The sequence below is a fragment of the Centrocercus urophasianus genome, unplaced genomic scaffold (genome assembly GCF_019232065.1).
Source record: "Centrocercus urophasianus isolate 14NV4802_14NV808 unplaced genomic scaffold, USGS_Curo_1.0 seq_34, whole genome shotgun sequence".
NCBI classification, from domain to species: Eukaryota; Metazoa; Chordata; class Aves; order Galliformes; family Phasianidae; genus Centrocercus; species Centrocercus urophasianus.
In genome coordinates, this window is record NW_024884911.1 from 1,522,046 (window position 1) to 1,538,009 (window position 15,964).

General features: G+C 45.1%; 1 protein-coding gene across 1 annotated transcript in view; it reads left to right on the forward strand.

Annotated features, from left to right (window-relative positions):
* The window catches only part of PAPPA (pappalysin 1), a 170,444-nt gene that overhangs the window by 16,643 nt on the left and 137,837 nt on the right, over window positions 1-15,964 (forward strand). Inside the window, exon 2 of the mRNA XM_042830695.1 lies at window positions 8,175-9,243. Coding sequence (XP_042686629.1) covers window positions 8,175-9,243 — 1,069 coding nt within the window. The remainder of the gene's footprint in view (window positions 1-8,174; window positions 9,244-15,964) is intronic.

The following is a 15,964-nucleotide window of genomic DNA, read 5'->3' on the forward strand; positions in this document are numbered from 1 at the left end:
AGGGAATTCTAAAAAGCAAAACAAGCTGTGTTGTTGTCCCCCTTTCAGTTCTTGCTATGTATTTTGATCAGCACCACAAGCAGTCTCATGCGCAGACCTCCCCTGCTTGCCGCTGCGTTTTGCTGGCTGTGGTGAGGGCTCTGCAGGGCAGCACGTCGGGAGACTTTCCAGCACAGCTCCGGGCTCAGCCACTGCTGCAGCTGATTGACTTGCAGTGCTTGTCAGGCACAAAGCACATTTTGAAAGGAAATGCCATATTGAACTCCCAGTGAGCTGATGGGTATTGTACGCGGTCATCTGATGGCACAGATGTGCCCCTAATAATCCTTCCAGGAGAGTGTTTCCTCCTGGGATGCTCTGGCCATCTGATCTGCTCTGAGATATGCTGACCTATCTTGACCCAGTTTATGATCAATTCTCTCTGCTGTCTTCTGAAAGGAGACCAGAAATACCACTTTATCATTTAGATTGCTTGGAAGTTGTGGTAATTACGTATCTGTCCCTTCCATGGAAGACACTCTCTGTTTGCTCTCGAGCATTAACTCTTACAAATGGGAGGAAAGTCGCTCCATGTTAGCATGCTCAAAAGTAAATTTGTCAATAGAGCTTGATATCTAATCAGTGTGTGGCTAATAGCACAGAAGGGAGGAGGAGACCTGGAAGCAGAGGTAGAGGATGTTGCTGGGGACAGTTCCCTGGCATGCCATTGCATTTATGTCCTTTTTGTAGGTTTTGTGTGATTCCAGTTCATTTCTACGTGCACGTATGAAAGATGGAAAATGTTCACGCATGTCTCTTGATGTGTACCCATATGCTTTGCAATATGCGCTTACAAAGGGGGAAAAAGAAGCTGAATTTCTCTAAAGGTGAACACTCTGCCTGAGCTACAATGGGATGGTTAATTTGTAACCCAGTTCTGCTGATCAGTGAGTGCAGGTAAGCTTTGAAGCCAAGAAGTTTTCAGATTGCTTTCAGTTAAGCCAATAAACTGTTGAGGGTTTTCCATTCCCACTCTCTACTTGAAGTTGGGTTTTCATCAACACCTAACTGCTTTATTATCAGTGGGCCACAGTAGTGTGTCTGAAGCTGGCAGCCATCAACCTGATTCTTGTCCGGATCAAACCTGGAGAAAAGTCTTCCACGTTCATGACATACACCATTGATTCTCTGAAGGAGCGTGGTGATGACTGCACTTGCAGTGGTATCCCAACAGAGACTGCCTGTGCCATCTTTATTACTATTCCCATGTGTGCTCTCCTTGTGATCATCTCTAATAACATGGGCACATACAGGTTTTCCAACTTCATCCCAAAAAAACTTGGTTGTTTCTGAGAGCAAGGCAGGAGAAATAAATTATCCTTCAGGTCTTAGAAAATTCTTATCCTCATTCTATGGAATGTGTTCCTATGCTACTGGGCTTTATGGAAGAGCCTAAAGTTTGACCCTTGTGAAGGATGTGCGTTTTCCATCCATCTAAAAGCCTGCCCAAATGTAGTTATTGGATTACAAGCAGCCACAGTTTGTTAACCAAGTACCAGTCTCCACTGGCTCTGCAGCTTTATTGTGAAATGCTTAGGGAGATCTAGATAAGAAGGCACCCTTCCTGCTAGTACTTGTTTATGCTGATCCTATATACAGAGCAGCCCTTGCAAAAGCAGTGCGCGGTCCAAGGATGACCCTGTTACGATGCTGCCAGGCCTGGAGCTCACTCCTCTGTGCCACATGGTTATGCAGTTTTGTGTGTTCGCTTACACCTCAAAATCCCCCACAATCTAATAATTTCTCACCAACCCCAGCCTACCAGATCTGTTTGCAGTAAGCTCTTATATACTGTTAGCGGGTATATTCTCACAATGGGCTCAGCCAAGTGTCACTAACATGATTGTCCATGCCAGTGGCTGCTCGGCTGCAGCCTACATGATTTTCTTATCAGAAGGGAAGGATTTATGTATGTTCATAGCTAACCAGCAACTACAAATTCATGTGTTGCTGTTGCAGCCTTTCTCACCTCCCTGTTTTCAGGCTTCTTGTTGGGCATATGAGTGTCTGGGAATTTGAAAAATGGTACAGAAAATATGTGTAGTTCAGTGCTAAATTGCAATGATATTAATATTTTGATACTGAGAAGAGCCTTGTACCAAATTCTCAGCGTTAGATAGGCATGCCTGCATTAAGGCTCTGTATTTCTACAGAATGAAGATCTTGCCTTTCACGTCAAAGAATTCCATCCTTCTGTCTTGGATCTGAATCCTATTGCATAGCTTGGAAATGTTAATATCTTGTCTGTAATTAGTTGGATTGATAGCAGCGGCAGACATCCCCCTTTTCCTCACTTGGTACATTGCCACCTGAGCAAGTCTCAGGTGGTTTGCTTGAGACATTCCTGGGCTCAGGGGCTGACCTCAGAAGGCCTCTCAGCTGCATTGGAAATAGTATAGATAGAGATGTTGCCTTAAGTACTCCAGATTCTGAATTATTTAACTATCGTGGAAGGAAGCTGGGGGCTGGGAGAAGCATGGCAAAGGAAAGGAGAGATTATTTCTCCCCTTTGTAAAACTGTATTGGGTTCAACATCATACCATGAAATATCCAGTGCAGAACTCAAGAACTGCTCCAGTGGATCTTCGCTGACTTATCCAATTGCATGGAACATGGGGATACTTAACCCAAATCTGTCGGTTTTAATTATTTTCCTCTGGACAGATAAAAGCTTTCTATAGGTTCCTGTAGAATATTTGCTCTTTCAAGCGTTCCTCCGTGCTTTGATACTAAACGATTAAAGCATGCTAAAGAAAAAAAACAGCCCCAACCTTTAGCTCCCTGTTCTTGGGCCCCCTGACTGCGGCTTTGATTGTTGACCTAAATTCCCCTTTCATAACAGTCCTGTCACCTCTGGTTGTAGTCTCCCAGCAAAACAGGCACAGCCAACTTCCAGAAGTGCAGAGCACCGCTTTCTGCTCCGTGCGGCTGGGACGGCTCTGCAGTGCGCCTGAGGTGGTCAGCATCGAAGCAACCTCCTCCTTCCCCTTCCCCCAGCCTCAGCTCCTGGAAAGTAAAGCAAAACAAAGTCTCAGTTTTATTCCTTCCCATTGCTCAGCAAAGGGGGGAAGCTTTTTTTTCTGCGTAGAGAAATAAATTCTTAGGTAATTCTATGGCTGGGCTGATTACCGGGAAGCATGCTGTTAGCAAGATGCAAGAGCTGGCACTGAAGGGGCCGAGGGAGGCCTGGAGTCTGTTATTGATAATGTTAAAACGAATTACAGCAGCTTGCACGGGCTGCTCTGGCCTCTTCTTTCAAACTCTGCCCACAGAGAGCTGCTTATGACTTGCAGCCTCAGCCTCTAGCTGTGAGTTCCCGACTCTGCGGCTCCTGACAGCTCCTGGGAGCTGTGTGCTCCTGTTGGCACCGCGAGGATGCAGTGCCCTGTGCCCAAAGCCAGATCTTCCCTCAGAGTTCAGCAGACAATGTTGCTCATTGGCCTCATGCTGCCCCATCCCATCCAGCACACGGGGCTCAACAGCACGGCTGTAAGTTTCCAGTGGGATCCTAAGAACAAACTAAGGTAGAAATCACCATAGAATCATAGAATGGCTTGGACTGGGCCTCTAACCCATCCAGTCCCAACCTTTGCCATGGGCTGGGACCACCCCCAGCTCAGGCTGCCCAAGGCCCATCCATAGCCTTGGGCACATCCAGGGATGGGCACCCGCAGCTCTGAGCCTCACTGCCCTCTGAGTAAAGAAATTGTTTAATGCTTCCTTTAATGCTTGCTTAATGCTTCCTGGATGCGATCAGGTTTGATGAGCAGTTGTATTTGGGAGCAGCTGTGGCTTGGTAGCCAAAGAAGTGACATTTCACTTCAGAAATAAAGGGAGAAACTGTACTACTGGTTTTCCATGTTTGACTGTTGGCATTGGGCCTTTGGGGTTCAGTTTTCCAGCAGCACCCACTATCTCGGTGCCTAGGAATTCACTTTTCCTACAAGGGACAGGTATCACAGGGCTGGAAGGAGTCCGGTGGGCCTTCCATGCCCTGGCTGAGCACAGGAACGTGGCATCGTGGTGTGTTCATGCGCTCCTCACTGCTTGTGGGGAGGGATGGTTACCAATGACTCTTACTGGAAAGCTGAACTTGTTTTGCCTCTTCTTTTTTTAATAAAAGATAAATTCGGTTTTAATCCCTTGGGCTTCAGGAACAGGAGCTTTGCAGGGGAAGAAGTCCCTCAGATGAGGGGTTAGCAGGGCTGTCAGTGTTCTCTCAGCTACCGCTCCGTCCCTTTCTAGCAACTCAAGGCGAGCAGAAGTGAGGAAAACTGTTTGCTGCTGTATGAAACTTGTACATATTTTTTTAATCTAATTGCTGTGGGGAAAACAAACATCAGTTTTATTTCGCACCATTTCTTGGCTCAGGAACTTGAGGCACATTCGCCAAATTGTGGTTTTGCAGTCATTGGATTGAGTCTCATTTACCATGAGGCCTCTTTACACCGCTCTTGGTTTCTTGAGGGACACGAAGTAGCTAAAAATGTCCTCTGCGACGTTATTGTAAAGAATTCTCAGTGTAAATGAGCATCTACACTCTGTATGTTTTTCATGTAAATGTTGGTTGCGGTCACAGCTGAATTTTGAAATTCAGTGTGAGCCATTGTGAGGGGGTGATTTTGCTCAAAAACAGCCTTGTTTGGGGTAAAAGAGGCCTCTTCATGTTTAAAGTGTTCTTAATTATGTCTAAGAAATAACTCATGGCTATGGAACCTTTTACTAAATTGAAATAAATTGTGAAAACATCAAATTATTCAGTTTTCAGAAGTTCTGGCAATTATCTGACATGTCCCTCTTCCAATGGTTTTGCCCTTATTAGTTGTCACAGAAGAAGTAATAAATTCTTTTATTATGACATCCGAAGTCCCAGCTGAAATGAGTTTCATTGTGCTGGGGACAAAACGGAAAAGTGACACTCCCTTAGCCGGAGGAGTCGTAGTCTGAAGCCAAAAGTAAGTGAAGGAATGGGAAAGTAGGTACAGCATACAGGCAAAAGAGGGTCATAAAGAAGTGGTACAGCTCTGCAAGTTATAGGGAGTGTGTGTTTCTCATCCCTATTCTTATTCTTTTTCCTTTCTTTTAAGAATAAAACAAGTCTTTCTGCTGAAGGCATTGGGATCAATCCATCTTTTCATCAAGAGTTGAATGTCTGTAATAGTAAAAGTTTAAGAAAAGAATACTGGATTTGGCATGTGGGTTCAGTAATGACCTTCGCCCTAAACTAGAAAATGTAAGGAACTGGAATAGTAGACTGTTCAGTTCAGCAGCTTTCATACTGGCATGTTCAATGGTGTCCCTATTGTCACTGCTTTTTTTCTTTCTCTGCCCTCCTTTGGCTCCCTGTAAATCTCGAATTGGTGGCAGCTGTTTGAGCCAAACTCAAGACACGTTGCATCACATCAGGGTTTAAGTGCTCAAAGGCAAGGGAGGATTGCTACTATTCCGTAGTATTCCTCCAGCAGCTCCATCTGTTCAGCTGAGGTCAATCACTAGCATCATGCAGCACTTCAGAGAGAGGGGAAGATGTTCTTTAATCCTGGCCAGGAAACTGAATTTCCATTCCATGATAATTTATTCATTCTCTGGGGGAATATTTCCAGCCAGTTGGAACAGAAAGCCCCAGAAACTCAACCCTGGCAGACTGTGTGGTGGACTTCAGCCCTCCACCTGACAGTGGGGATGTGGGGCACTTTGAGAACCAGGCACTGGGCTGCAGAGGTGGCGAAGATGGCATTGGGTGCAGTGCAGCAGGCTGACTGCTGCACCTGGGTCAGAACCCAGCAGGGCCTTGGGCCAGGCTGAGACCCACAGCTTCTCAGGGGTGTTTGTTAGGACTAGCCCATGTCTGCATCTCTTCTGCTTTCACCAGGTTGGTATTTGGTGGCAGGCAAAAACTCCATTACAAAATGTCTGACTGGTTCAAATGGCCTTGTTATAATAAAGAGAGACCGTGGCGTACCTATAAAAAGGTCTCCTTGTTAAGGGAGGTGGCTTTCTTTCATGCTGGGTTCCTTTTATATGATACGCTTTTACTCTTTTTCTTCACTATTTCCCACGCTGGAAAGAAAGATATTCAATAACAAAAAGTTATTGAAACAGAATGGACTCCCCTGGGAGTTTAATTTTGCAGAACTGGGTATATTTTGGAACATCCCATCTCTTCACCTTTGAGCCCTGGTTTGCATGGATGCCATACCTCCATGCAGAGCGCATTCAGATGTTTCTTTGGGGCAGAGGGGAGAATCAATAGAAGTCACTGCCAGAAGAAGAGAGTCTCTCTTGTAATGCCCCCTCGCACCCAAGGACAACTGTTTCCATGCTTGCCCAGCTCTCAGGGACCTCTGCCTGCTATACTGGCAGGGCAACTTTTTAATAAAACATCAGTTTTGGAACTTTTTTTTATGACTTACTCAGGAGAGGGACTTGACTTGCCAACTGTCTTCTCATTCATTGCAGTATTATCCACCCACTACTGCTGGACAATACCTTCATTTGAGTTTTATAAAAATGCAGACCTTTATGGGCTGTCATACATCTCAAAAACGAGTGCCTTCTAAAAGTGTTTATTCCATTTAAAAAAACCTGAAGAAACCCTCAAAAAAACAGGAGATCCCTGACTCCAGAAGGTCATCGGTAGCTTTGGCTTTCATATCATGAGTTTCTCAGGTAAACATCCATCCCAGCAAATGTCGGGAGTCTTTTGGCGTATTTGTTTTTTCCTTTGCTGTTCCTCCTCCTCTCCTTTCCCGTGATCAGAAGTAGCAGCATAAACTAGAAGCTGGTCTCAGAAAGGTTTTGAACTGAGTGCGCCCTACAGATGAATAAACACATTACCTTCCGAACCCTGGGATCTCTCTTCCAAGGGAAACAGGAAAAGGGGGAGCTCAGAGTCCCTAGCAAAATACCAGCGTGCAGAAAAAAAGCCCTGTTTAAATTTTTTTAACTTTCCCATCAGAAGCCTTTTTTGGAGGGGGGGTGGGAAGGGGGAGGAGACGGGAAGGGTGTGAGGAGAGGGGGGAAGGTGGGTGCTGGGAGAGGGGAGGAAAAATACAGTGAATGCTCCTGTAACCTTTGCTCTGTTGATACTAGACAAGACTGCACTGTTAATGAGTGATTGTTAACAGATGGCTGTTGAGCAACTTAGTCAGAAGCAGAAGATGTTATTTGGTTGTAGTGCTGGGAGGGTTAGGGTGCAGAGGTGAGGTAAGGGGATATTTAGTCTTTTCATGAGGACTGAACTGTCAGAGATTTATGATTTTTGGTTAGGTTTTTGGAAGTGAAGGCTTGGGGGAAGGAGTTTCTGTGAGCTGGCAGAGGAAGGCCATTGGTGCTGAAGGCTCTAATGATTATTTTTGCAGTCAAAGGGTCTCACCTCAGCCTGTGGCCTTTGAGAACTGAAAGATGGAAATATACATCTTTAACTTGCCAGCTCTCATGTCCCAGGCTGGGAGGAACGAGGTTCTTTCCATCTCTTGTTGGTGAGGATGTATCGAGAGAACTTAAGGTGTGGAACTGCACTTTGTATATGAGATAAATTATTCATGGACACCACTGTGTACCTTTTTTGTGCTGGTTTTTTTTTTTTTTTTTTCATGGATATGAGTTTGAAGGCTGCCTGAAAATGTTACACTTGCTCTCAGCAAATTTTGGGTATTTGATCATACAAAGATTATTCCAAACTGTGCTTTAGTTGGATTTTGTATCTACCTGCCTCTGGCCCTTGCTAGTTAAAGGGTTCAGGGGTGTGAGATATGAGTGAGATCGACAAGGATCGCTTCTCAAGAGCATTCTTGTTTTCAGCCGGTGATATATGGCTTGAATGAAGACGAGACCAAATGCACAGTGCAACTTCCTACTGATAGGAATTTGCAAACAATGTTTGTCTTCAGTCAGAAAAGGGGAATCCCACTCATACATGCCACTGGCAAATCTTTAATAGCGAATCTTAACATGACCTCCCACAGCTGTGTGCCGGATGATTTAATGTCTTTCTTGTACACTAACTTTCTAACGTGTATAGATGAACGTGTGTTTATACATATCTAGGGAGAGATTTATACAATATGAAGACTAATTGCTTTATTTGCTCTGTCATCCTTATTTATCCGTATTTCTCTTTTGGGGGCACGTAGGACTGTATGACAAATGTTCTTACACCTCCCGTGACCGAGGATGGGTCCTGGGGATTAACACCGTCAGTGACCAGGGGAATAGAGACCCCCGCTATTTCTTCTCTCTGAAGACAGACCGTGCTCGCAAAGTGACCACCATTGCAGCACATCGCAGCTACCTCCCCAACCAGTGGGTTCACCTGGCTGCCACGTACGACGGGCACCTGATGAAACTCTACGTCAATGGTGCCCAGGTAGCCACAAGCGGAGAGCAGGTGGGCAGCATCTTCAGTCTTCTGACATTGAAGTGCAAGGTGCTCATGGTTGGAGGAAATGCCCTGAACCAGAACTATCGGGGTTATGTGGAGCACTTCAGCCTCTGGAGGACAGCCAGGTCTCAGAAGGAGATCTTGTTGGACATGGGCCAGGCGATTCACAGACAAGACATGCCTCTACCTCAGCTAGTTCTTCAAGACAGTTTACTGAATGTGAAAAACACCTGGTCTCCCATGAAGGACGGCAGCAGTCCTCAGAGCAAGTCCAGCTACCATCACGGCTATTTGCTGGATACCAGCCTAGAGCCTCCTCTCTGTGGACAGACAGTCTGTGACAACACGGACGTCATTGCCAGCTACAACAAACTCCCCAGCTTCCGCCGTAACAAGATCGTTCGCTACCGTGTGGTAAATCTCTACGACGACAAACACCAGAACCCCACAGTCAGCCAGCAGCAGATCGAGTTCCAGCACCAGCATTTAAACGAGGCTTTCAGCCGCTACAACATCACCTGGGAGCTGGAGGTGCTGGAGGTGAAGAACTCATCCCTTCGGCACCGACTCATCCTGGCCAACTGTGATATCAGCAAGATCGGGGACGAGAACTGCGATCCCGAGTGCAACCACACCCTGACCGGGTATGACGGAGGAGACTGCCGGCATGTACGCCACACGCTGTTCAACAAGAAGAAGCAGAACGGAGTGTGTGACATGGATTGCAATTACGAGAGGTACAACTTTGATGGTGGGGAGTGCTGCAACCCGGAGATAACGGAAGTCACCAAGACGTGCTTTGACCCATATTCTCCGTACAGGTAGGCGATTTTTTCAACGAGCTTTTTCCATTCATATTAATGAGCATCTGTCTAGGTATTGATCAGCCTGCTGGCTGCTGAACCGTTGTGTTATCGACGTTATGAGTTGGGTGTTTTTAATGCATTTATTTTTTTCTTGGTATTTGGCTTACATTGCAATTACTTGAGTGCAATCTCAGTAATGGTCTCAACTGTGTATTACCATTGAAATCTTAACAATGTTGGAAGACCCATTAGTTGTTGGTTCTGAACAGTATGTTGTAGCAACACCTAGCTCACTTTGACCACAGACTAGATTAGATGCCGTAGGAAGCTCATATGGTTTCAGTCACTGTCCCTGGGAATGTTCAAGAAATGTTCAGATATTGTATTAAGGGACATGGTTTAGGGGGGAAACATTGGTGGCAGGTGAGTGGTTGGACTGGATGATCTTCGAGGTCTTTTCCAACCTCAGTGATTCTATAATTGTGTGATTCATGTGTATTTACAGAGTGAAGAGCCCTACAAGGCGTGTAACATAAATATTCCCAAGTAGTCTTAAATTTCGTAGGATGCCTTTGAAGATGGGCAGGTTATTCTATGTTCTTAAAGCTGTGAGAGTGCAGATTACTGTAAGAACTGCTGTAAGGGGCTGCTGAGTCTGTGAGTTATGAGGAGGGAAGTAGGTCCTCGGTTCTTGGGAGCGCCGTTGCACATGGTGGGTGGGTAACTCAGCTCTCCATAAACATGAAATCAGCAGTAATGCCACCTTCCTACAAATGAGGGAGCAGCTTTCTGTGGATGGATATGAGCTTATAAAACCTGAGATTCTCAGCTACAGCTTCCTCATGTTGTAGTTTAAAGGGGGCATTCCTGAGTTACTTGCATCAATCGAGCACCACATAGCTAGAGTTATTCCAACTGCTTTTTCGTCACTTTCAGACAAGAATTAGTGTGTTTGGTTAGAAAAAAAGTTTCTTGTTGGCGAGCTAGTGATGTAAATGCACAGGAGATGGAGGTGAAGGATAAAATTCTGTTGTCTGTATCCCATGTTACTGTTTTCAAGGGCAGTTCATGGAATCACGGTGAAAAGCCTTAAGACAGAACACCCTGTGTCGTCAACACTGAAGTTCAGGTTAAGAAGGAAAGTATGAGCTGTTCTGGAGTTCTAATTATATAAATTCAGGCTATATTTGTAATTTCCTTAGTAGAGAGAAGTTTTTAAACAACATTATCATCTCAATTGGAGCTTAAAATACACATAATTAAGCTGCAAAGAAACTCTTCCATTCCTTTTTTTTCCTCCACTCTAGTGAGTTTTTTTTTTTAAAAGCATCCGTATAGCTCAGCTTGACTTCAGTCAGTTATCAGTGAACAAGGCTCAAATGGGAAGCTACTTTAAGCACTAATTATTGAAAATATAAAAAGAAAAAATGCCAGTCTTTTAATGCTGTTCAACTGGAGAGGAACACAACTGAGCAAATATCATCAAAGGCGCAATGCAAATGTGGTTGTTTTAACACTGTCGTTCTGAGAACTTGAGGTGTTAGTTATAACAGCTATGACAATTTTTAGAAAAATACATTATTTTTAATCTGATAGTACCCTTTTATCACTTGTACTGTGACCAGCATAATACCCATGCAAAATGAAACAAGAAATGCCTCTTAAATTGTAGTTTTCAGATTTAAAGCTGGGCCTTAATGTTATTCTGACGCTCCTATTGTTTCTATTCCAAATGAAGTTTCTTTGCTGCACAGACTGTACTAGCACAAGCCCAAGCTAGCAATTTAATTCCAAGATGTTCAGTTACCTTAAGACAGCATACTTGCTTCTCATATCCATGTGTATGTTGTTTTTGGATACAACCACCTTGCTTGGCTCTTCTGGAGGGTTTGTGTGCAGCACCTATTCTCCAGTGGCACACATCAGTCACTATTGGAGGCCTTGAAGTTCCTCTTCCACACCACAGAACTCGAGTATATCTGTAGTCCATGTGCAGATTTGTTTGCAGTGTTTAGATTTATTTGGCTTTGCCTAGGAGTTGTAATACAGCACTCACCGTTGGCAGTGAGACCAAAGGCAGCAGAAGGCAGCCCTCTCTCTGGAGCCTTTTCCTGCTGGCCGAGCTCCTGCCTACACGGTGCTGGGTGCTCACAGTCGGTGTTCCACAACACAGCACTTAGAACTGTAGATTTGATCAGTGAATTTTGTTAAGATTGAACTCTGCTTGGAGTGTTTGAGCTAATGGGTACAGTTTCAGGGCAGCGGCTTTGTTAGCAAAGATTTCATTGACTAAAAGGGTGAAGACTCAAGTCCTGTGTTTGGCTGAGGGCAATCATCACCATCCCCTGAGAGAGATTTTGGTGCCAATTAGTGACTCAGTCAAAATGTGTGACTTAGTTGGCACCATCTGGGCCCATTTTGCATCACCAGCCCCTCTTGTCAGCACTTTCACTGGCAGCCCTCAGTCCCCTGTACTGCAGGCCTTGCACTGCATCACTGAGGGCACCTCCGCAGTGCCGAGAGCTCTCATCGAACTCCAGGTGTTTCCTCTGCCACAGTTCAGTCTACCAACAGCAGAAGAAAGAGAAATGAGCCCTTAGTTTGATACGGCTTCAAATAAAGTAAGATGGAACAGATGTTACCAATACAGCGTTCCCTGAGCTTTATGTTGTAGAGGCTCTTCAGCCTTCCTTGGTACTGGGAGTCTTGAGATGCTACTGGGTTTTGTTCTTCCTGCATGCTCAATGTCAGCAGTTGTAGCCAGCTGTTCACCGTGCGGAGTTTATTCCTGAAATAATTCTGCTCGTTGGAACCAACCAGAAAGTGCTAATGTTTGATTAATGCTGTTATAAACAGGAACCCTCTTCAGTGCCTCTTCATCCCCAAAAGGAGGTGGATTCATTTCCTGTCTCTTTCCTTCTTGTGTCAGTCTCAGTGTGACCATCTCAGCCCCAGCCCTTCCAGCCTCCATCCTGGGATCTCCTAATGTTGCTGTGGATATCTGTACAAAAAACTCTGTGTCTGCCTCTTGATGAGTTGTAACCCCAGATGCGATGGTACTGGAAAAATTGAGGCAACTCCAGTCTACATTGTAAGTTGCTTGTGATTTTTTTGGCACCTTGGACTAAGTTCTCAGGTGCTCTGATGGTGTCCTTCAGCCACTGATGTGGTGCAGCTCAAGGGTGTTGTTTTTTTTTTCTCCCAGCCTCTCCTTTTGACACCTATGCAAAATGTTTTCTTCGAAGAGCTGAGATTCTATGCCATATTCAGATAGTGGGGGATGTTGGGGATGGAAATTTAATCTGCAAAGATGTTTGCCAGAGGGACAGTTCAGAGGGACAGCGCTGATGGATGGGGCTCTGCTGCTCTGGGAGCTGCAGAGGAGAAAAGCTGTAAACACTGTTACCAACTAGATCATCTCTCCTCTTTGTTAGCAGCCTGCAGGGCAAAAAACCCAACATGACTGGTTATCATTATTCACATAACAGGCTCTATCCGAGACATCTGCCTAACTTCTTTTCACTAATTTCATGAGAGTGGGACAGAATGTGTTTAGACCCAGCACAAGGTTTGCAAATACTCTTCAGCTTTTCTTTATTTCTGCAGTTCTGGAAAGATGAGAACATGCTAAGATCAGGCAGCCTGTCCCAGTACAAAAGGAAGGAGCAAAGATAGACGTAGTTGCCAGAGAGACACATTCCTAGTGTTGTTTGGGATACTGCTGGTTACAAAATAGGGAAGACTGAGCTCATGACACCTACTATGGCTCCTTTTCAAAAAACTTGAAACAAACAGCAAGGGATCATAGGAAATTATCCTCTGTAAGTGCCATTTGATGTGGTGAATTCTTGCACCATACTATGGTTAACTGAACCGTTCCTTTTATGTAATATTGGGTTTTCACATCAGGCTTCACCACAGGATTGCATATACAGATAAGAAAGCCTCCCTCTGATGGCTTAGGAAAATACTGATGACATTCCTGAAACAGTGCAAGCTACTCCCTCGATTCAGACAATGCACTGAATACTTGTTGGAAATCTCTTCCAGAATAACTCACCATGGGGACAGTTTTTCTCAATATCCACATATGTGCCCTGAAGGCTCCTGTAGACCTTCTGTTCACCTCAAGGAGGGCAGAACACCTGCCTGCAAGTTCAGAGCGACATGGAGCTGAAGAACTGGAGCCCGGTGCCCTGCTGGTCCCAACCCTTTCACTATACCCTCCAACTCTTGGCCTGTACAGCTTGGCCAAGCCCTGCATTGCATTTCATCAGCTCAACTCATAATTGAGGACATTTCCAGTCATACACGAAACAGACTCTAAATACACATTTGAACCATTTGTAAAAACTTCTTCTGTGGTAGTTTTGAACTGCAGTAGCTGTGACAGAGCCTGAAGGACACAACGCGCTGTGCCATGTGGGACACATGAGAAGCAGGAGGGGTTGGCTCATCCTCAGCCTAGCTCAGCCTCATGCAGGTAGCGAAGTGGCTGCACGTCAGGGTTTTTCCATGAAGTTTCTGAATAAGTCAACCTCTTAACTGCCTTTCTTTCTTTTCCATTGAAAATCCTTTCACGAGGCTTCTTTGCAAAACACGGATCAATTTACTTTGGGGGAAGGAGGCACACGCAGTGCCTTCTTCTAGGAGCTGGGAGAGTTGTAAGAAATACTCCTTGATTCCCAAGAATGAATTAATTTCCACCTAATCCAAAACACTGAAAAGAACAGAAGAAATTCATCAAAGCTGTTCATTTCAAGAAGCTTGAGGACTTAATCCCCTGCCTTGAAGAGGCCATTGCACAGCTCTTGACATCAAGGATTCTCGCACTCACTCAGGTATCAGCAGAACTATAGCAAATATCTGAGTTTTTGTCTAGGGATTCGGTGCTAAATGTCCAGGTCTTTCCAAAGGGCTGTTTAGAAGGTGGAGAGATAATGCTCTCAAGGACAAAGTTGCTGTATCTTGGTAGTTTGCACCCAACAGCCAAGTCCCAACAGGAAATCCTCTGCTCTCTGTTTATTCTGTCCTCTATTCCAGATGTCAGGGATGTTAATCAGCTGGGAGGAATTGCATCTGTTCCCATGCTAGCAACTGACATTTATAAGTCTACTATTGAATTCTGATATAGTCAGGATTTCATTGCTAAAGAAACTATCCCTATGTATGCAATTGCACACTCTCAAATCGTTAGGAGTTTGCTCTATTTAGATTGTCCCACAGTCATCTTTTCCAACAGTTTTTTTTCCAGAAGCATTTTTTCCTCAAGACTCATAGGACTCACGGTTTCTTTCATGGACATTATCCATTATGTAAAAAGATCACTGTCTGGTCAAACTGCAGGATGCTTGGAAAGGAGACAGCCTATAAAATCTATGGAGTAAACTATCAGAGATGATGAAAAAACCTTGTAGGAGACAAGAGATGAAAGTCTTATACTCTCCAGTGCCAGTGCAGGCCCATTTGGCTCTGGGATCCTGGGTGGAAGATTGGTAGGGACCCTGCAGCACTGGCACCAGTGCTCTCCATAACCCCTTTACCAGTTAGGGTTCACCCCCCCCACACACATTCTGGAATGCAGCAGTCTGGGTAAGGCTGGTTTGTTCCCTTTGCTGGTCAGTGCAGTTGATACTATTTAACCCATCCAGTTTGGTCATGGCCAAAATGCCTCTTGGAATGCTGTGGAGCTCTGTGCTTATCACCATTTTCTCCCATACCCAATTAGGTACCACCTCTCTTCAGCAGGGTGTGAGTTGCGCCTTGTGTTTTTAATTAGCAGCAACCCAAGCCTTCCGTAAATATAGGCAGTTGTCCCTTTCACACCGAAAGATTCAAAGCACAGGTTATTTCTATGCCAAGCTTATCCCGCACTTCCATTTGCAATTCCAATCCTACCTTTCTGAGTTCATTTTTGATAGGAATTTAAATCCATTTAGTGCGAGCAGAAGCTGCCCACTGAAGAAACACAGAGCAGCCACCTCCACCGTGCTTTGTTTGCATCATGGAAGAGCACAGCGCCTTTGGCTTTGCCCCTCACGTGCAGTGCTGCATGTGGACAAACAGTACTTGGGCTGTTTGTTTTTCCTAGCAATCCCTTCTCTGTCACTGCCAGTGGAAATGTACAGAAATCTTTCAGGAGAGAGGATGCTGACTTGTGTTATCCTGGGGGAGTTCACTCTGTGCAGCCGCACTTCGGCATGCCTCGTGCCTTCATGCAGCAGTTCACAGGATTCAGAATTTTCTTTATGCAGTCTCGACTGTAAATGTTGATGCGAGTGGGGGCATTAATACTGGCCCAGCAGCTCTGCCTTTGCCCAATATCTGTGAACTTCATGCCAGGGAAGAAAGCCAACCCAATAGCGCGATTACTCAGGTAATAGCAGTTTCTATGAGTAGTTTATATTTTGGGGTAGAAGAATACCTTCATGCCACAGAGGACTTGCCTGCAGCCTCAGTAGATGTGATGGCAAGACTGGGAAAAGGGATGCAAGTTCAGAGCAGAATAAAGTGCTGACACTGTGCGAGTGCTGCGATTCGCAGAGCAGCAAAGCTCTGACGCACTGTGAGAGCTGCAGCTCAAAAGTGAGACGGGGGAAGGGCAGCTTGCCTCTTTTTTAAGCCCATCCACAGTGTAAGGACAGAAAGATAAGAAGAGGACAAAAAAAGGGTTGGACAGCTGGACCTGATGATCTTAGAGGTCTTTTCCGACCTTAATGATTTGATGATGCTGTGA